Genomic DNA, 21,179 nt, shown 5'->3' with positions numbered 1-21,179 from the left:
ACCAAAGAAGGGAAATCATCGGATCTCCAAGCAGATGACAAAGGAGTCCTATGGATGAATGGGAGATTATGCGTACCAAATGTTGATAACTTTCGAAAATAAGTAACGTCTAAAGCATATAAGTCAAAATTTCCAATCCACCCCTATAGTACCAATATGTACATAGACTTGAAGAAAAACTTCTGGTGGAGTGGAATGAAGAAGGACATAATGTTTGTCTCCAAGTGTCACGTGTGCCAACAAGTCAAAGCTGATCACCAAAGACTCGAAGGACTTCTTCAACCATTAAAAATCCCGCAATGGAAATGAGAACATATTTTAATTGATTTTGCAACCGGTTTACCGAATTCTAGATAAAATCTTGATGCTATATGTATAATTGGGATAGATTAACGAAATATTCACATTTCTTACATGTTCGTATGAATTACATTTTGGACAAATTGGATACCTTGTAGATGAAAAATATCGTGAGATTGCATGGAGTTCCATTAAGCATTTTATCATATTGAGATCCAAGATTCTTTTCTCGTTTTTGGAAGAGCTTTCAACAAGCTATGGTGACTAAAGTTAAACTTATTATGACATATCACCCTTAAAATGATGGTCAAACTGAAAGGACAATACAAACTCTTCAGGATATGATGAGGGAATTTTCTCCAGACATCAATGTAATTGAAGTGAACAGCTACCCTTGATTCAGTTTACTTATAATAATAGTTAACACAATAACATTGGAATGGCACCATACAAAGCTCTGTATGGGCGAAAATGTTGATCACAATTATATTAGGATGAAGTAAGAGAAAAATCCATAACTGGACTCGAACTGATCCAAGAAACAGTGGATAAAATTACCGTGATCAAGGAGAGATTAAATACTGCACAAGATTGACAGAAAAACAGGGCTGATCTGAATAGAAGACAAGTGTAATTTGAAGTGGGCGAGAAAGCATATGAGAAGGTTTCACCCATGAAAGGTGTGATCCGATTCAATAAGGCTGGGAAATAGAATACTAGATATGTCGAACCTTTTGAAATTCTTGAGAAAGTGGGGAGCCTTGGTTATAGATTAGCACTTCTACCCGTTATGTCAAGAATTCACAATGTCTTCCATGTTTCACAACTAAGAAGATATATTCCAGATCCAAGTCATATTCTTGAAGTGTGACCACTTCTTATCAAAGGAAATTTAAATGAAGAATTAAAGTACGAAGAAACTATTATTTGAATTGTGGACATCAAGGACCAGGTATTTAGGCGACAAATCATTCAATATGTCAAAGTTTAATAGTCTAACTATAACGAAAAATAAGCTACATGGGAATTTGAAGAGAAAATGTGAAAACAATACCTCTACCTCTTCAATAATCGAGTCAACACAAATTTTGATGACGAAACTTCCCAAGAAGGAGGGAGAGATGTAAAGACCAAACATTTTAATCAATAATTTGCAGCTTGTATTATCCACATACTTCAAGAAATTAAAAGAGCACAATGACTTGAATTAAAATGAAGATTTAACAACCTTTTCATTATCCATTATCATATTTTAACTGCTTCCATTTCAACTGATCATGCTGGACTATAAATAGTGGCTAAATCCAAGAGAAAAACCACACAAAAATTCCTTTTCAATGGTTACCGAAATTCGGTCACACTAGCTACAAGAAAGAAACGAATTTCTGTCGCAATTTATCTATATTTTCGAGCAAGAGGTTATTAATTTAGGAATAATTTTTGAGAAATTCAGTCGAAGTTGTTGTCCATTTTTGAGTTCTCAAAGAAAACTCGTTGTCCAAGGACTTTGTCTACTTCAAAAGTACTTCCAAGCAACTTAGTTCACATTCTAGTAGCAAGAAAACAAAACAATATAAGTTGGCTTTTGTATATATATTCTTTATTAATTTTGCAGACTTATATTTTATTTTTTAAGTGTGCTTAATGTTTTCCAAAAAAAATTTATGTATGTCTTCAAAAACTCGATCGGCATTGTACATATACATTTCTATTTGATATGATATCTTTGAAATCTGTTTGTTCTTCTATATTAGTTATGATATCGAAAGCATGTTAGAATTATTTGAAATGCATTATAATGAATTCCAGTTAGAAATGACAATGAAAATTCCGATGTTTGATTTGATATGGCCCTGATGCGGTGAGATAAGAACCATTTATTTGGCATCACCTCTTAGAGGAGTAACATATATGGGACTGATCAGTAGGGCATGGAAACATGAGATTATTTTCATTAGTATATTTTTATTTTGTTCGTATCATATTCAACATGCTCATAATTGAAAATTTTGATTCTGTGTAAGTATGTGTATCTTTGTTATTTATTATGCACGATCGGCTCTCATTTGCTGAGTGTTTCTCCAAACACTCACCCCTTACTCTCTCTTCCCATATTAAAATGAAGAGCAAGTAGATGAGAATAAGCAAGCCATGTTTTGGGGCTGGTGTTGAAGAACCCGTTCGAGATCAAGTAAAGTTAATAATTCATTTTTGTGAAGCAATTTCAGTGTCGGCTAAACCCGGTTTCAGGGCGTGACAAATTTACTCTATTTCTTGCCACTAGTTGTAACTTTAAAATTCATTGCTGGGTAGTCGCAGTTCAGATCGTTGGACTTTGTTTTGTCCTCTGGATAATGGATACTTTGTTGATATATTTTACAAATAATTGATGCATTGTATCTCGTGTTGCAAATAATTTGATATAATCGTCAGGCGAATTCTCATATACGAGGCCAAGATCAGTATCTTTGACATGATCAATGTAGCATGTTCCGTAAGAAAAATCAGCCTTTAGATCACTTGTGGCATTCAATCTCTATGCTATGAGATGAGAAAAATAAATCATTTAACGTACATAGCTATGATGCAGCTATGGACAAAAATATTAGGTTTGATTATATACGCAATGATGTACAATTTTTTGTTCTTTCCAAAACTTCGTCTATAGATACTCATCTATTCTTAATTCTACATCACACCAAAACAAAAAATTCTCTCATCTACAATCACAATTGTAGAAGTAAAATAGAGGATTTAGTATAATAGTTCTTAAGAAGTGTTTTGTCCTTGAAAGGAATATGATTAGTAGAGAAAAATTGAGTATTAAAATCAGAGTGTACTGAGTGAAATACTTTGCATTCTCAATTCTCTTGTCTTCTTTGTTATTAATAAAGGCATTAATCTCTTCGAGAGGTTTAGAGCAGATGTAGCCCAATTTTGGGGTGAACTACTATAAATAAAGGTGTTTATCTTATTCAATTTTTTATATTACTTGTGATGTTCCGCCACGATATTACCTCGTTTATTTTCCTTGATATCCTAACAACTAATATCAGAGAGAGGTTATCAAATAATATAGGAAGTCCTCGTATGATCTGTGGTTGCAGCTTAGTATGAACATCCACATCAGAAAGGCTTTGTAAACAATATTAGGCAACAATTCTTTTGTGTTCAGCATTAACGATTAATTTGTTGGTAGAAACCACAAAAGGTGGAAGTACGTACAAGCAATATGATTAGCCTTAATGGCCATAATTATCATCTTTGGAAAAGTAAGATGAAAGATCTTCTACTCGTCACAAAGATGCACCGACTAGTGTTCAGCGAATCAAAATCAAATCATAAATCAGATTTTTAATGGAACGTTGAGCACGAGAAAGTCCGTTGGTGCATTTGACAATTTGTGGATGTCAACGTGTATAATTGCATTTGTAAAGAGATACATGCTCATTACATGCTCATATGCTTTGGGCGAAATTGGAGACAATATATGCCTCCAAAAGTGGCAAAAACAAATTTTTTTATTCGAGCAAGTTTGTCCAAGTTTGATATCATAAAGAACTCTAGTCACAAATCATCTGAACGATATTCAAGGATTCATTCAGCAGTTATCAAGTGTACAGACACAAAACCTGATGACAAGGTGATAAATCTTATAGTGCTAGCTTCATTACCACATTTTTGGGAGACTCTGAAGGTATCACTCACGAACACATAAATAAGAGAAGTCGTGAGTACGTACTTCATCAAGAGTGACATTTTGAATGTAGAGATGAGGCGGAGACCTAAAGAAGCCTCTACCTTACAGTCAGATGTTTTGACTGCTGAGTCAAGGGGGAGAAGCAATATCAAGAAGAAAAAACAAATCAAAATCCATTAAGAAGCAAGTCCTCGCAGAGATATGCCAACATAAAGTGTATGCTTTTAGATCAGGAAAGTGTATGTTTTGGTCGGATGATTAGATGTGGATTCCTCTTCATTTCTGGTCTCAAGGTTAAAAGTGTATGATTTTAGATCAGGAAAGAAGTCATGCAACTCTAAATTATTCAAATCTTTGATTCTATTATTGCTATTGTTTTAACATCTCATTCTCTCAGAAGGACTCTCATCACCTTCAGGCGACTTATCTTATGATTTATTCTTTTCCAAGATTTATCAACTCAATGATGATGCAACTGAATCTTTCGTCAAAATCATTTAAAGATTCTTTTGTCTTCATTTTCTTGTTCTCGAACTTTTGCATTGCAACAATAAGCTTGTTCCTTTTGTTTGATCTTTACCTTCACAAAATTGAATCAATTTATCATAAATTTCCATGGTAATTGAACATATCTTGATCTTACGAAAAGCGTTATTGTCTAGAGTTTTGTACAAGATGTATTTTGGCACATTTTCCATATTTATTTAATTTTTATAATCAGAAGTCCAATCTGATCTATATATTTCTCAATTATCCATGGAGCAGAAATGGCAATTGCAGTGTTGACTTTCACAATCTTGAGAGGCACGTTCGTGATGATGCAAAACATACCATCGTATTGTGCAATTAAGTGAGAATGCATCTTGATATTTCAATCATCAAACTCCTCTTTGGAGAATATATGAATCTTGGTGAATGATGCAATAGATGTTGATAGGTTCAGAGGTCGAGAAATTCGGAAACTGATTATTAGTTTCGATGTAAGTGTTTAGAGGAAGACACATCACCAAAACTTTTAATTACTTAACATAATATCCGAGTTTTAAATTTTATTTACTTGTGATTTCTTATTTGTTTTAAAGGAAAAATAAAAAATATATATTACATTTTTCAGTTTTAAATTTTACAAAGTTTGGCTTAAGGCACTAACTTGACTTTTTTTCCTTTCCATCATGTTAGTCATATTATGTCAGAGTGCTGATATTACATCGAAAAATTCTGACATGACGTCGAAATATCCTGAATTGACATCATTTCAACAATTTGACCAAAATAACCAAAAATTAAAAGTAAGTGCATATAGTAAAAAAAAATTAAAATTTAATTAATCAAAACTCAAAATTAGACAATTTTTGGACAAAAGAATCTCTTTCAAATTTTTATTTGGCTATCTTATTTGACTTTTTATATAAAATCTGACTATACTCATACCATAGATAGTAAATTCTTATTTAATTTATTCATTTCAAATGTTTATTTTGAAATGACTTAATTGATTATGACAATAATTATATAAATGATAAGAAATGGTTAAATGAATTATTTATATCTACTAAATTGTATCGACTCTCTCTCACATTTCCAATTGATTATTCCCCGAAGGGTGAGCCATTGCTCCGGCATAATAATGTAACTCAATATCAAATCGGTCCACTCTCCTGTTCATGACACACATGTTCTATTTGGATAAAATATTTATAAAATATCTTTATAAAATTATTATTTACAATTTTTTTTTAAAAAATGTTTAAAATTTATTTTAAAATAAATACGCGAATAAACAAACTATTCAATAGAAATAATTTTACAATTAAAAGTGTGAACACTTTCTCTATTCAAACTATTCTTTAAACTACATTTGAAGAACAATTTTTTTAAAAAATATTTTCACAAACATTGGACAAAAATTTTGTCGGAACACATTTTAATTTATTTATTTTATATAAAATACTAAAAATATTTTTGAAATGCTTGTTCAACAAACACGCACCTACCTTTTGCTAGTTAGTGGAAATGTATTTGCAAAAAAGCAAAATAAGATTATCCAGCTTTGTTCCTTAACTAGGTATCAACTATCATAAGTTCATACAGTATGGAAAGACAAGCATTCAGGCCCACAAATGTAAGAATTCAAAGAAATTATAGGATGAAAAAAATACATACTTTGTCTTATTCATGTAATAAAACATTTATTATTGGTTAGATACAAATTGAACTATAATAAGTCGTCTGTATATACCACAATTGGACTCTTGACACTATGAACACCATCAGACCACTCCAATGATGCAGATGTTAACTTTGTCTTGGAACTCATCTTCCCTTTGATAGTCACTACAAATGATTGTTTTTTATGAAGACCTGTAAATTTAAGAATGCTGGGATTCACGGTGATGTTATGATCCAAACTACTGCTGGTAATTGCCTTATATGTCGAATTTGCGGATCCTACATTTGTTACTGTTCTGTTGAACCGTGCTGAGAATGTTGCACTCTTGTTACTTGGTACCAACGAACCGGAAGGTCATTGCGGGGTAATTCAAGTCGTTGGATGTTTTCTCATCTGGGCAGCGGATACTTATTCCGAATATTCTGCTAAGCCTTGATGCATCATAGCCGGAGTTGCAAAGAAATTTGATATAATCCTCATGTAAAATCTCATACACAAGACCGGGGTGAGCAGCTTTGACAGGATCTATATGGCCTGCTCCGTATGAAAATTCTGCCTTTGGATCCTTGGTGGCATTCATTCTCCATGCTATGAGATGAAAGGGAAAAACAGCGGTTAGCATACAACGCAATGATGAGACTAGAATCTTTAAATTTCACTCAGTGGAACAAGTTGATTACCGGTTGTCATGAGAGCTGATTTGATCGCAGAAGGTGACCAATTGGGGTGAAATGATTTTACATAAGCAGCCGCGCCGGTGACATGAGGGCAAGACATCGATGTCCCGGATAATATACTATATCTCACGGATCGCTTGTCTTGGGGAAATCCTGAAGGTGAATTCAAAGGTGAATATGCTGCTAATATTTCAACTCCAGGGGCTGTCACATCTGGCTGCATGTACAATACCATTCATGTGTTACCATATAGATATATACTTTAAACACTGTAATGGCTGTAATTATTTTCTTTGTACCTTCAAAATATTAGGAAAAAAGATATTTGGGCCTCTTGAAGAAAAGGAAGCAACGGAAGGAGCATCAAGATTTTTCACAACCTTCGCTCTTGAGTATGTCCACTGTATGATTTCTGCATTGAATTTTGATTAATTAAAATATAGGCATACCCGATATATTCAAATTTTGAATGAGACGTGACAGGATGTACTTTGTGGAGTTGAAGTAGCCTTGTAAGTCACCGAAGTCTGGTACACTTAAACCAGAAACTGGAAAGGGAACGACGAAAGAAACATCAGGTGTCTTTGTCGACGGTACGACAGAACCAATTGCTCCAGCTCTGAAAGCTTCTTCTATGCCATTGTATTGGCTGCAAAGCACGACCTTGCCATTTACTCTTCTCTTATCTAGGCACCCTGCAACACAGTTCCTAAAATTTCCAAACAGGAAATTAAAATTATGTCCTTGTTTTGGTGCAACGATGGTTAAATTTTAATAACTAAATGAAATAACCTAGCAGCTTGGTCGTCGCATGTGCTCGATACTTCTTTTCCATATGCTAAGGGTAAACTGTTCCCCTTCAAGTCGAAAGGATTGACGGCTTTTCCCTGTAAGAATAGGAAATTTTTTGTCAAAATGGGAGCTTAGAAGTTAGATATGATCATTATATATTTAGGAACATGTGTACCTCAATTGTAGTTCCATTCCCAAGAACCACTTTGCTGATGATACCACTATCAGTAGTGCTAGCTGCAATCGTGAAAATCCATGGAACAGTGCTTGCAACCAGATCTGGCCCCGAATTCCCCGCTGATTGTACAACTAAAATACCCTTTTGTGAAGCATGAAGTGATCCAATGGCAATCACATCGTTCTCCAACACAACTGGCTCAGGGTTTCCAAGAGAGACAGATATGATATCAACTCCATCAGCTATAGCGTCATCGAATGCTGCTAATATATCTGCAGACTCGCACCCAAAATCAGGGTAACAAACTTTATATGCGGCGATTCTGGCTGATGGTACCCCTCCTCTTGCAGTCCCATTAGCAATGCCATAAAAACTGGCATGTTTAACCACGTTTCCAGCTGCTATTGATGCTGTATGAGATCCGTGTCCTTCTATATCCCTAGCCGAAGCATTTCCCGACGGCATAAAGGAGTTGTAGTACCGGGCTCCGATAATTTTGCTGCTCGCAGAAAATGCAATGTTAAATTTTCAAGAATATGAAAGACATGACGGTGAGAAAAGGGATTTTACTTGTTGCAGGTGAAATTTAGTCCTCCTTTACACACTCCTTTCCATTTCTTGGGAGGAGGGCTGAAGCCTTTGTCATTGAAACTCTTTGATTCAGGCCATATTCCGGTGTCTATGACCCCAACAATCGTGTTGCTCTCTATGGTTGGATTTCGATGAGCATTTTCACGGAGTCCCGTGAAATCCCATGATCTTGTTGTTTGTGGTTGAAGAGCTATACTAGGAAAAATTGATACCACTTCTTCCATACCTGGATTTCATTTTGAAACATTACATGCGCTTTCATTTTACAGATCCATTCTCTTTTTATGATGCAAAGCATTAGGAATAATAAAGCAAAATATGTGAAAATTGATAAAACGGAAGCTTACTTGCCAACTTTTCTTGCTCTTCATGTGTGAGGTAAGCAGCAAAACCGTTGAAACTCCGACTGTAACTTCTGATTAATGATTGACCTCGAAACCTTCAAGAAAACATGAACGATAAAAAACCCAAACTTTAATCTTTGTTCTTGCAATCCCGTATCTTTAGTTTATGGAAAATCTCACACAAGTTTACGATACCTGCTGTCAACAACATCCTGAAGCATGTTCGAGTGGTACGTCGTAGATGATTCTTCGTTCTCGCGAAGATTTCCCATGTACACTATGTAAATCTTCCTTTCTTGATCCAAAGCATGACAACCTATCATCCGACCTAAAACATAAAGAATAAATAAAACGAAGGAAAGTTTGAGACATTGCAGCCCGGCCATTGTTTAAGGATTGAAACAAAGGCCGAGTTCTGTGATTATGAATGTGTCTGTGTGTTAGCTTTTCGACATCCTTAAATAGAATGAAATTTCATCTCAGAATAAATTTAGCTGATTTTAAGGGTTTGATTCTACTAATTGAGTAAGATTTTCAGCATTGACATAAGTGTATCCTAGTCTTGCATCCCATATATTCTTAAAATTTTGAATTTTTTTTTCCAGCAAATCAAACTGCTGATTTTTAGGTTAATTTGCTTGATATTATGCGGGCTTGACTAAATTTTGAACTTTTTTCCAATTCAAATTTCATGATCGTTACTGAGTTGCCAAAAATGTGCTTTGATTTTCTTTCATTTTTATTTTTTTGTGACGGTACCCCGTAACCACTACATTATAGGTTAACACCGCGTAAACCCTTGAGCTTAAGAAAATAATATGTAAATCATGTCAATCGTGTAAACTGAACTACTCAAGACCTGTGCGAGAAATTAAACCGATAAAATATTGTTAAAGAATAATCGAACTCATAACAGATTCGTGCTTGATTTTGTTAATTTTGTCAATGGGGAAATGGACTAGGATTGTCTGTAACACACATTAAACACAGCAAATATTAATCAACTGTGACACAAATTAGCGAATTTAGAATTAAAAATATGATGCCATATTTATGTTATGTATTTTATTTTTAGTTTTTTTTAAAGAGTGAGAACGAGTAACGATTGATATTTCAAATAAATGTGTTTATTTTTGTAAAGTAATAATTAATTATAATCGAATATGTTTTTATGTTTCTCTGTATTGCTGTGGATAGACTTGTCAAATTGGGTCTAAGCCCGTCGGGCCAGCCACCCCGTTATAAAAATTAAGTGAGTTGAGTTGATAAAATAGCAGTCTGTTTGGAGACGGGTCAAACGAGCTGAGCCCGTTTGGGGTGCGGGACAAGACAGGGTCGGGCCTAAATGGGACGGGCTGGCCCGCCAAATTAGGATATAATTTTATATTTTTAAGTTTTAATATTAAAATTCCTCTATTTATACGCTAGTTTTTTTTTAATGTTTTTTATATCAATTTAAATCAGTCAAAAAATTATTTATATGCTAGTTAAGTACAAGTCATGTTCCCTTTATATACACATACATCGGTACTCTATTCCAGATTTTTTTTAAGTTATTTAAATATGTTTATAATCAATCATATTGCTTAATTTATTAGTTTCATGTGTATCTGTGCATCTTTACACACGATTTATTTTTCTATAATAAAAATAAAATAATAATAATAATAATAACCAAATCAATATGATATATTTTTCAAGTACTTTTTTGCAAATTGCGATTGCACAATAATTTTTTAAAACATAAATAAGTTGTTTCATGAAATATAATTTAATTGTTATAATAATAATAATTATTAATTTAGACTTAAAAAATAATTTATTAAGATTTTCTGGATATTTCAACAGAATTTACATGTTTCTTCTCATAAAAGATACTTCTTTTATATATTTTAAATGTAATAATATATTAAATTTATTAGCATTTTAAAAAAAAATAAGCGGGTTAGGGTTGGGCTAGGTTGGCCATTTAGAGGCCCGCAAAAAGCCCGCCTCGCCTCGCCTAATGACGAGTTGCAGCGGGTGGCAGGCTGGCCCGTCCTGCCAGCCCGTTTTGATATGTCTAGCTGTGGACAATTGACATCCTATTATCTTTTAGGAAAAAACTTGTGTCAGACGGTCTCACGGGTGGTAGTTTATGAGACGGATCTCTAATTTGGGTTATTCATGAAAAATTATTACTTTTTATGCTAAGAGTATTAATTTTTACTGTGAATATAGGTAGGATTGACCTGTCTCAAAGATAAAAATTCGTGACACAAGTTAAACCTAGAAATGGGCAAACAAGTCAGGTAGTTTGGGTCCCGACCCTAAACCAATTGGGTATTAGTTAGGTAAACCCAAACGCCACTAATTTAAATTTGGTCGGTTTGAGGCCCAAAATTCTACCCAAAATACCTGATCGGGTACTCGTTTTATTTTATTTTTATGATTTAAGGATATCAGAGTTAAAATGGGCATGACCTAATTTTTAATAGCATTCTTCGCCCACATTCATCCAAGAAGATAGGAACCCAGACGACAATAATCTCTGCACAATTTTCTTCTAATGTTGCCGCCGCTCAACACCGTCATAATATTTGTGTTACCTTTAATGGTTCAATGATACAATTAGTTGTGGGTTAACAGATTATCTGATTTGAGACAACATTCATCTTTTATACAGGCTTACTCTTAATTGTCTCATTATATGCATCAACTCCTGATCACAAGAACATCAGAACTTAGTTCTGACTGCACCAATTAAATAATGGTAAGAGCGTCTAGTAAAATCGTCTCATGATTCCTTAGGTTTCATCGATAGTACGTGCAAAAAACAGTAGGTTATGGTTAGCGTACAATATGGTCACTTCAACTGATATATGCGACAACCATTGGTTTATTAAGTGTTGTATTTCCCTAAAGCATAACTCATCCCCTGGCTAAAGATTTCTCACACTATAACTCATCGGATCATATAGGATATCAACACCAGTTTGTGAGAGTGAATTCTTGACTATAAAACATCGGCTCCTACATATGTAAAAAATGCACTCAATCTCATTACTTGATGACCCTCACACGGTCGGTAAATGAGTCAAAATTTAAGCACTAGTATGCAGAGCTTTTTTGTTGTCCCGAGTCCAAGAACTAATAATGTACAATCATAACTACGTACTAATCTACTAGATATGTGATAACCTCTTGGAAAGTGCGAGAGATGGTTGTTCAGTGACTCATTGTATGATTGGACATCTCAATGTTCATACCAATGAAACATGATGTTTAACATCACTATGCTATTTTTATCATTATTTTAGACGATTGAATCGACTAGGAACGAGTTTAGAATATAAGACAACTAAAATGTGTTTCAATATCGACGTGACATGTAGTACCATATTGTATTATAGTATATTCAATGTCTTTGTCTATGTAACTTATATGAATATACAGATAAAATAAATGTCAGAATGTATTAAATCGCAAAAAATTATTAAAATAAATATTGTTTATTACATAAAAATCAATAAAGCTCAAGCCACAAGTTAGTTTGTTAGACACTACTCTAATAAAATATCATTCCAAATATCACATAAACACAATAACAAATGAAATTCAATCTGTTGGAACATTTTATGTTCGTAATTTTGATTTTGATGTTAACAAAACTTGTTATTGTATTTCTAACATATTTACTCATGTGTGAAGTTGCAAACACAAGAAGCAAACCGAAACTGAATTTAGCCAAACTAAATTTCTGGCGAGCTTTGGTGTTTTGATGATATCTTTCAGCTGGAAGATTTAAATGACAATCCGCCAACTTTGCTGACCAGAAAACTCAATTTGGAACAAGTCGTATTTCACGTCACTTGGGAAAAAGCGTGTACTATCAAGATCTAACTGATCGCTGAATTACCGAATTGATTGCTCGAAAACAACAATCAGTTGGGTATGAGCATTTGCGGTATTTTGGTCATATCTCTTAGCTTGGTTATTGGAATGAAGCGATTTAGTATGTGTTGGAAAGATAAGACGATGCTTTACAAAGAATCTTCAGAAAACAAAATTTGAATCAAAGTTTAAAATTTTGTTAAATGACGATGAAGATACTGGTTCTGTACAAACTGAAATCAGCTAGGCTGATTTCAGCACACCAATTGAAACTGAACTGATCCAGCAGCTGACCAACTGAAACCAGCAGCTGACCAACTGAAACCAGCTGCTCACCAACTGAACTGAACGACCAGCTGAGTTGACTAGAGTTGACCAGTTTAAGCTCAGAAAATTCCAGCAAGGCGAATTTGATCGTTGCAATTTCAGAAATAGTACAGAAACTTTTCAAATGGTCATATTATTGTGTCTAACGTATATATCATTGTTGAGGCCTATAAATACAATATCTAGAAGATCAAACAACAGCTTTTGAAGGAGATTCAAAGCATGGACATTTAGCATGAATAAATCAGCTAGTTAATAGTACAAGCCCTTATTTGAGGATACACTTGAGATGTACACTGTAAAGGATAAATTCATCACACACAATTACTCACACATATACAACAGAGTTGAACTTCAAAGATTAGTAAAGTGAGTCTTGCACAAAGACAATAAACTTGTGTATGTAGTCTTGCATATGAGACATTAAACAATATGCTGATTGTGAGGTGCTGCCTACAATATTGAGTGCTAAGAGTTCAGTTAGGCAGTAATGTAAGTCTTAAGTTGAGTGGGTTTGTACAAAAAATTGTATAAATCAAAGTCTTCTAATGAATTATTCTCAAAGTGGAAGAAGGGGTGACGTAGGAACATTTGAAGTCTCTGAATGTCCTTAAACAAATTCGTGTCTTTTTATTTATTGCATTTACTTATCATTTTCATTGTTTTAAAGATGCATTGTCGAAGCATTTTACATGTTCTTCAAATACCAAAATATTGCATACAAAGTGTTTGATAAATGCTTCAACTAAAATATTTTTACTCATTCAACTTGCATATATTTTAAATGCTTTACAAAATATTAATCGGTTTCTACGAATGATTATTTCGAGTATCTTCCGCTTGGTTTGAACACCAAACTCGAATTAATTCATCGGTGTTCAATATTTCAAGAACCGAGCTATTGTAGCTCAACGATTTATCCCCATAACCGATCCTAACACGATCAATAGATGACACCAACCAATGGACATTCATGTTCTTGGAGCAAAATCTTGGTCAAATTCAAAGACCTCGTGAACTCAGGACGATAAAATGTGAAAAAGCAAGAATAACCTCGTGTAAAGCTTCATGATTTTCACTGATGCCTGCCATATTAGTCCTGGAGTGGTCATTTTCTATATGAACAATTACTTATGTTGTGCCCTTTTTCTCCAAAGAGACGGCATGTAATAGCCCATCTGGAGAGGAAGAATCTTCATTCACAGTAACAGTCAATTCTGCCTCAGCCAGATGTGGGCAAGTTCTCCTGTTATGACCACTTTGACCACAAATCTTGCAATGGTGAATCTTCTGTGCCGGGATTTGTTGGTCGCTTGTTTTAGATCTTCGACATGTTCTTCTGTTATGCCCCTTCTCGCCACACAAACGGCATCTAAACTGTCTAAGTGCAACTCTGACCGTAGCCTGCGGACAATAGTTTCTCCTGTGACCCTCACATCCACAATTATGGCAGTAAAATTTTACCCCTGCAAAAAGAACATTTATTGATCATAAAAAAGAAACATAGAACTATGAGCTGATTTGAATCCGCTGAAAGTTGATAGAAGGAAAAAAAAAGAAATAGAGCGGACCTTTCATTGCAATGCTTCTCTTGTGCCGATTCTCTGGATCACGAAAGTAGTTTTTCATAGATTCAGAAGCACGCTTTCTTGCAGCACCAGTCCCCTTGATTTTCTGCACAAGTAAATACAGACATTCCTTTAGAAATAACAAAAGATTAAAGCAAATATTAAATTGGAATAAAATCATTTGCAGAGTTATTCACAGCAAAAAAGGGTTCAAGTTGTTCACGTAAATAGTTACATAAATTAAAATAATTTATTCGAATGAAAGTAGTTTACAGTTCGAAGTTAGGTTCTTTAGAGGAAAAATCAGCATGGAGCAAAAAGATGACCAGAGGGTAAATGTTATGCAGGATGCACTTGCCATGATCCATGATATGCACAAATTTTGAAATATCAGGTTTGGGAGAGAAAATGGAGAAAGTTGGCCACGTTAGTTATTTCAAAAAAAAAATGTAAATTTAGTGAGAATTTCAGCAGAAACCTTGATAGACGCTGCTCGTTGGGCACGTAGAATAGGATCACCATGAATTAGCTTCATCCTGTTACTAAATATACCAGTTTTCGCGTTTAGGCTCTGCAAGCATCAACTAAACATAAAGATTAAACTTACGATCTGGCAAAATTTATTAGAAAAATCGTGTACTGATCTGTGATTAAATGCTTAAGCAACCGTAAAGACACAAAGAACTAAATATCAACAACATTTCTTCAAAATGCAAAATAACAGAAAGGGAAAAAGATTATAGGTATGAGTGAGTGCTATTATATCAAGAGAATATGGGTACGAGCGCCTGGTGTTATACAAAAGTGATAAAATGATAGAAACCGTACAACTTCGGCAGTAAAAGCACGACATTCAATTACAGAGAGCGCAATGGACAATGAGAGAAGTGAATATTTTCGTAGTGAATGTATGAGAGAAATGCTTGGAGTTAAGGAGTCTAGTTTTATGCTGAAATACATATGCCACCTCAAAGATTAGATTAGTTATGTTTTCTTGAGCTAGATCAGTAGCTTCTAACACATTCTAAACCATATCAAATAAAAATTATAATAAAATACAAAACCAGGCATTCTAAGAATGAAGAGATTATAACAAGAAAATCAAATATTGAATATCTCACATGGAAGAATGCAACAAAGAGGATGAAAATATACTGTACAGAGGTCCAAGAAAAAGGTCAACTAACTTTTAAGGTTTTACTGATCTTCAAACTGACTTCGGGAGGAGTCGGGAGATAAACTCTCTTTGTTTTCCTTCTTACATCTAGCTTTATATCCAAGTTGTCAACTTCATCGTCTTCCTTAACTTTTAGCGGAGAACTGGAAATGCATTCACATTAACTAGAACTACTAAGAACAAAAATTTTAAAATGTGAATTCTAAACTTCTTAAAGAGTACAAGCAAATCAAAAAACCATGGCAAACAGAAACCATCAAGTGACTAACATAAGCAAGAGGAATCAATCTTCCGAAAATGGGTTAAATTCTAATTTCACTTGATCAAGTCAAGCACAAGCATATTGTGTTTCAGATTGAATTGAATCATGCATGATTCGTCAATCATCTGTACATAAACAATGGCCAAGTACACGAAATCGGTAGGCTAGTAAAAAATAGTAGTCACATACATTAAGCGGGCTTTCTCCCAAGGTTTTTCATCAATGTACTCTTCCCAGATAACACAATCACCAAGACACTGATGGCAAGTGACTATACCCTGTTACAAATTGACAATACAGTTGACCATATAAATAATTTGTGCTGGGGATTGCTAACGTTTGTAGCATATGTGAGTAAATAAAAAAATCATTTACCTTCCCATTACATTTCAAACAATCTGATCGTGACCTTTCTACTCCACATTCGGTACATGGAGTATAACCTCTTCCCCGGCAAATCGGGCAAGGTAATTCTCGAATATATTGTCCATTTGGACCAAACCATGACCTTGGTTTGGATGTAACAGAAGTAATCTTCCTACATCAGAAATAATAAAATAACTATGATATAATCAAGGAGGTGGAAGTGACGTCCCCATGAACTCCATTAACATTCGATACCAAAGGTTGGCAATTTAAATCTCTTGGTATAACAAATTCTTGCCTTGAGGGCCTTAATCCGTTCTTGGATTACAAATTCCTATCTGCCAAATTAGAAAATAACTATATTGGTTTATTTAAATGAAATCTATTTCATTTTCAAACAAATCTTATGTTATAAACACCATGAATGTGTATTGCATAAGCAAAGCATCAACTACAGTTACAAGCATCCCATGAAGATTTACAGTTCCAAAATTTTCTTATTATTCCCTTAGGCTCCATGCGTGATTAGATAACAACAGAGAATGGACATGCCATAATTCTAACACAAAAAATATTCCATGGCGATATTTCCCTTGCTACGAAATACGTAAATTTTACTAAACAATGCCCAACAAGAAATATAATTACTGTAATTCAATGAGAGAAAGGAAATAAAACACCAAGAATTTGGCAAAACCTTGATTGCAAATCAGCGGACAGTCCAAACAATTCTTCGGAAGGATCATAGCCCAACTGTAACAACATAACCACAAATCATTATCACCAAAAAAAAAAAAAAGAGAAAATACAAACAAAAGAAAACATGCACTGCAAGAACAAGAGTTGCCAGATTTTTTTCTGAAAGCCATCATGCTTGCTTTACGGGTGTAAGTATTTACGTGTGCTTTTTCAGGGGAAGAAGAATTATCATCATGGCTGAATGAAACATGGGAAGAAATAAAAGTCGAGAGTCTCCTGGAATGTGGCAAAATCCAGTAGCGGCGATTTGCGCGGTTTGGCTTCCATTGAGAGACTATAAGCCGGAGCGATGAGGACCATAAAGAAGACATTTTTGTGACATTCGAGTAAAGAGGAGAGCTAAAGAAGATTACTCGACTTCCATGGATGGATTAGATTGCTCAAAGGTAACTGACAGGGGTGATGAATTTTTGTGTGGCGCAGGAGAGACCTGCATTTGAAGATGAAATGCGGGGCCCTTAAATCGAGAATGGATAAATCGAAATTTACGTGGCGAAATATAAAAAACCCATAGAAGGGTATAACTATTTTCATATGATACATATATCTATATATATTATTGAATAAACATGATTTAATTCGGGAAGAATCTCGATCGAAAACCCAAATGAATCGTCCTCTTATAAATCCACCACCACATCCATGATCCACCCCAAATTATGTTCACCAGAAGAAAGGAAAAACGCCTCTTTGTCGGTAAAGATTCTAAATATATACTTGGATTTAAAGTGTCTGTATGCAAGAGCTCAATAACAACGTCAACAGCGAGAGAGGTTTTCCTGGTAAATATTATTGTTTAATTTTCTGGGTTTGTGTTCTTGTTTAACGATAAAGATTTGATTTTGGCTTGTGGGTTTTGGTGGGGCAGCTTCTTAGTTCTTTCACCTCTTTCAAGTCTCTTTTGTTTTATTTGGAGATTCATTTTTGCGTCTCTATAACATCTGATTCTAATTTGGTTTTTTGTCTTTACTTGCTTTCGTTCTTTTTTTTTTTGGGTAATTTTCTACACATATCCTTTAGATTTGAATGGGTATGTTTTAGCATCAGAATGTTATGCAGGTGGATCGTTCTGGTTTAGTCGTTTAGTGTTGCTAATTTTTCTTTGAGATTTCATTATATAGACATCAGTCATTTTACATTCATGTGCTTTTTCATAGGCCATGGAACCAATTTGGGGACTGTTGTTTGAGGCTGTTATTGGTAATTTTGCTCGAACTTTGTGTGACTGAAGCTGCATTTGCTATGCTTGCACCGGAGCTGCACCTCCCGGTGCACGCATACCCCCATTGGATGGGGAAAGTGTACCGTGTCTTGGTGTCCAGGTGTAGCAATGTGTTAGCCGGCTGAAGCTTATTTTGATTCTTTCCCGTATGTGTTTAGAAGCCAAAAGAAGTGTAATCATGAAATCATCTAAATGATGGCCTTCTGCCTACTCATTGAGCTGACAAAAATTGGATAGATTCCCAAATTCATGCCCATCGATTGTTGAGTGGTACCAATATTGCAGGTCATTGAGCATGGGCTCGATATTTCCATCTTAAAATTTTGTTAGTCTGTTAGATTTGACCTATTTCCTGATGCTCATTTCCGTGTCGAAAATGGGAAGTTTAATCAGCCTCAGGTCCAGAAATTCTTGTGTATCTTTTCATGACCCTTTCAAAATAAAAATGTAAATTCACGTCGCCTTGTGGAGTCACTACCTGATCTTTGTGATAAATCAGGAATTTCTCCATTTTTCGGTCTGCTATCCATTATTCTCTGTACATGAGTTCAGTGGTACAATTTATGATATACATGGTGTTTTTTACCCTATATAGTGTGTCATGGCCCTTGATTCCTTAAAACATGGGTGGACTCCTCAGGTGTCCACGTGATCAATGGGTGTGGAAGGAGGGGCGAGCGTTACTCCTGGTAGAATTATTCGTATTTTGGCTTTTGACATTTCTCAAGCCCTTGTTGGTTCTAGCCACTTCTTCAATTTCAGTAATCCTTTATTTCTCTTCAAATATTGTTGTATAATTTGACACTTGTTATGAATTTTTATTAATAGTTTGTTAATATTTGATGATTAAAGGTGTTCAGAACAAACTCATAAATGTGGATGAGACCATATATGTCACCTTTACAAATACAGAGTTATTTTGTTGGCACGCCATTGTTCGATGTAAGTTTCGGCCAACCCTGTTTCTGCAACAACCATCCATAGGCACCAAGGAGGGAAAATTTACCCTCATCACGAGTTCTTAAGTCGTAGGGAGAAGGGACTCTGTTTTAGATGTGCAGAGCCATTACACCTTCTCCACAAATGTGCATATAATCGATGTGGATGACTGTTTTGGCTGAAGATTTGGAGGAGGCAAAGGAGCAGAGGAACAGCAAGAAATTCACGCGGCTTAATCTGGTGCTTTGGAGCTCACCCTTCTTTTAATCTCCTTCCCACACATGCCCCCTATTTTTTGTTCCATCTAGTGTGTAAATGATTTGTGATAAGCTTTAAGCCCTTAACAGAACCCTTCAAGATTTTCGTTGTTGTGAGGATATCCAACTTTAAATGGCTTTGCAGGAACAACCAATAAACATATATTTTTCATCCCTAAGGATAATGGGAAAACATATAGGAAAAGTGTGTCTTATCTCTTTGTTAGTAATGGGACCAGGCCGTATAAATTTCCTTTATGTTTTTTATAGGCAATAGGAATTCCGGCTGGCTTTTGTGCAATAAGTTGTTATGGTTTTTTCAAGCTTGATTTTTGGAAATTACTTTTTTACTGAATTCTAAAATTTCAAAGTAATCATATACCACGTCATTTCCTGTGGAATAGTATCAGTAGCTATAGTTCAAATTATCAAGTTGAGAATTGCAGCCAGCCATGATGTACTATACTAATCTGTTTACCTTTTTCAGTAGCCAGCAACGTTTGGCCAATGTTTTGAAGTGTTTCATGTTATGTATTGTTTTTGTTAATGGTGTTAGCTACATAGGTTGGCCACAGTGAAGTTGATTTTGCCATTGTTGCCAGATTTTGACTCACTAAAAAAGAAATGAATTTAGTTTTCGAATCCGGCCTCAACTATGTACGCAAGAAAATAAAACAAATAGTTCTTGATTAAATTTATCAAAGTTCTGGGAGAAATAACGTTGAACTAAGAATCATGTAGAGAATGGCCAGTTATCGCACGAATGGGATACTCCCAAGGAAGAATTCAGTTTTTTTTGGGTTATGTTTACTTATTTTATTTTACAAAACTGTGGAATTGACAGGTAAAAATTCGGCTTTCAATCTGCAATCTGATTCTTGATTGGCCTCAATGTGTATCTACCGAGGATTTCGATCTTTTGGCGTGATCTTCCCCACCTGAGTATCAGTATAACTTGAATTATTATACTGAAGTTGAACAAGTTTGTACTGAATTTCTTTAATACGCACTGGGTAGTATATTTATAACCAAGTTGGCTATTTTAATCTTGGTTTACATGTAGTGACTTCCTGTGCCTTTGTCTATGTTACGACGATTATGAACATGCCATACACGCACAAACACACGAAAAATATATGTTAAATTCTTTGGTTTTGGTGATATCAAACTATAATTCATTGCATTTGAACAAGTTGCCACTATTCGTGTATTCAGGTACTCGATTGTTCTGTCAAAAACAAAGAGTAACACACTACCGGTGTTAAAAAGATGGGTAAATGATCGCAAGCTATTTAATCTCTCTACCGATAAAGCTACTCAATCAGTTGCATTAGAATAATCTGTCACTCGACTGGACCGTTCAGAGATATACTAAAGTAACACTCTACCCGAACTGGTAAGGATATTTGTGAAAGTCAACAAACCAATCGATAGCTTATAATAGAAATATTGCACATGTTCTACTCTCTCATCTGACATAAGATACTTCACCAGTCCGTCTTCACCAGTCCGTCGTCTGACAGCTTTTGTAAGAAGAGGACTCTTAAAAGCACAAAAGCAGGAAAAACATTAAAGAACATTTAATGAAAGCTAAATCACGTAATAGTGATGTGTCCATATTATTGGATTACAGTACAAAGAGTCGTTGAACGAAAACAAAAAAGACTCTGGTGCTAT

At 34.8% G+C, this 21,179-nt stretch overlaps 2 protein-coding genes and 1 long non-coding RNA gene across 5 annotated transcripts; 1 reads left to right on the top strand and 2 right to left on the bottom strand.

Annotated features, from left to right (window-relative positions):
• Positions 1 to 6,205: 6,205 nt before the first annotated feature.
• Positions 6,206 to 9,172, bottom strand: LOC140807739 (subtilisin-like protease SBT4.3). The gene is given in 11 exon segments (XM_073164702.1): positions 6,206 to 6,503; positions 6,505 to 6,758; positions 6,851 to 7,064; positions 7,147 to 7,227; positions 7,229 to 7,259; positions 7,338 to 7,556; positions 7,640 to 7,734; positions 7,815 to 8,316; positions 8,388 to 8,634; positions 8,756 to 8,847; positions 8,948 to 9,172. Coding segments are annotated over 11 exon segments (2,214 nt in total). The 5' UTR covers positions 9,139 to 9,172; the 3' UTR covers positions 6,206 to 6,215.
• Positions 9,173 to 13,721: 4,549 nt separating this feature from the next.
• Positions 13,722 to 17,436, bottom strand: LOC140806948 (uncharacterized). Of its 2 annotated transcripts, XM_073163514.1 has the most exons (8): positions 17,225 to 17,436; positions 17,023 to 17,078; positions 16,335 to 16,497; positions 16,149 to 16,237; positions 15,708 to 15,840; positions 14,999 to 15,091; positions 14,524 to 14,626; positions 13,724 to 14,418 (listed from the first exon to the last, which is right to left on the bottom strand). In XM_073163514.1, the coding sequence occupies exons 1-8, from the start codon at positions 17,393 to 17,395 to the stop codon at positions 14,084 to 14,086; spliced, it is 1,143 nt and encodes a 380-aa protein (XP_073019615.1). In that variant the 5' UTR covers positions 17,396 to 17,436; the 3' UTR covers positions 13,724 to 14,083. The 2 variants fall into 2 exon arrangements, with proteins under 2 accessions (XP_073019616.1, XP_073019615.1); XM_073163515.1 differs by lacking the exon at positions 14,999 to 15,091 and having other exon boundaries at positions 13,722 to 14,418.
• A 255-nt stretch (positions 17,437 to 17,691) lies between these two features.
• On the top strand, positions 17,692 to 20,856 carry LOC140806949 (uncharacterized). Of its 2 annotated transcripts, none has more exons than XR_012112603.1 (3): positions 17,692 to 17,866; positions 18,242 to 20,346; positions 20,718 to 20,856. It is a non-coding gene; the product is annotated as an uncharacterized lncRNA (long non-coding RNA). The 2 variants fall into 2 exon arrangements; XR_012112604.1 differs by lacking the exon at positions 20,718 to 20,856 and adding an exon at positions 20,347 to 20,484 and having other exon boundaries at positions 18,242 to 19,485.
• Positions 20,857 to 21,179: the final 323 nt, after the last annotated feature.

This window comes from Primulina eburnea, chromosome 12, assembly GCF_022965805.1.
Source record: "Primulina eburnea isolate SZY01 chromosome 12, ASM2296580v1, whole genome shotgun sequence".
NCBI lineage: Eukaryota > Viridiplantae > Streptophyta > Magnoliopsida > Lamiales > Gesneriaceae > Primulina > Primulina eburnea.
This window is presented reverse-complemented; position numbering and strand designations above follow the sequence as displayed.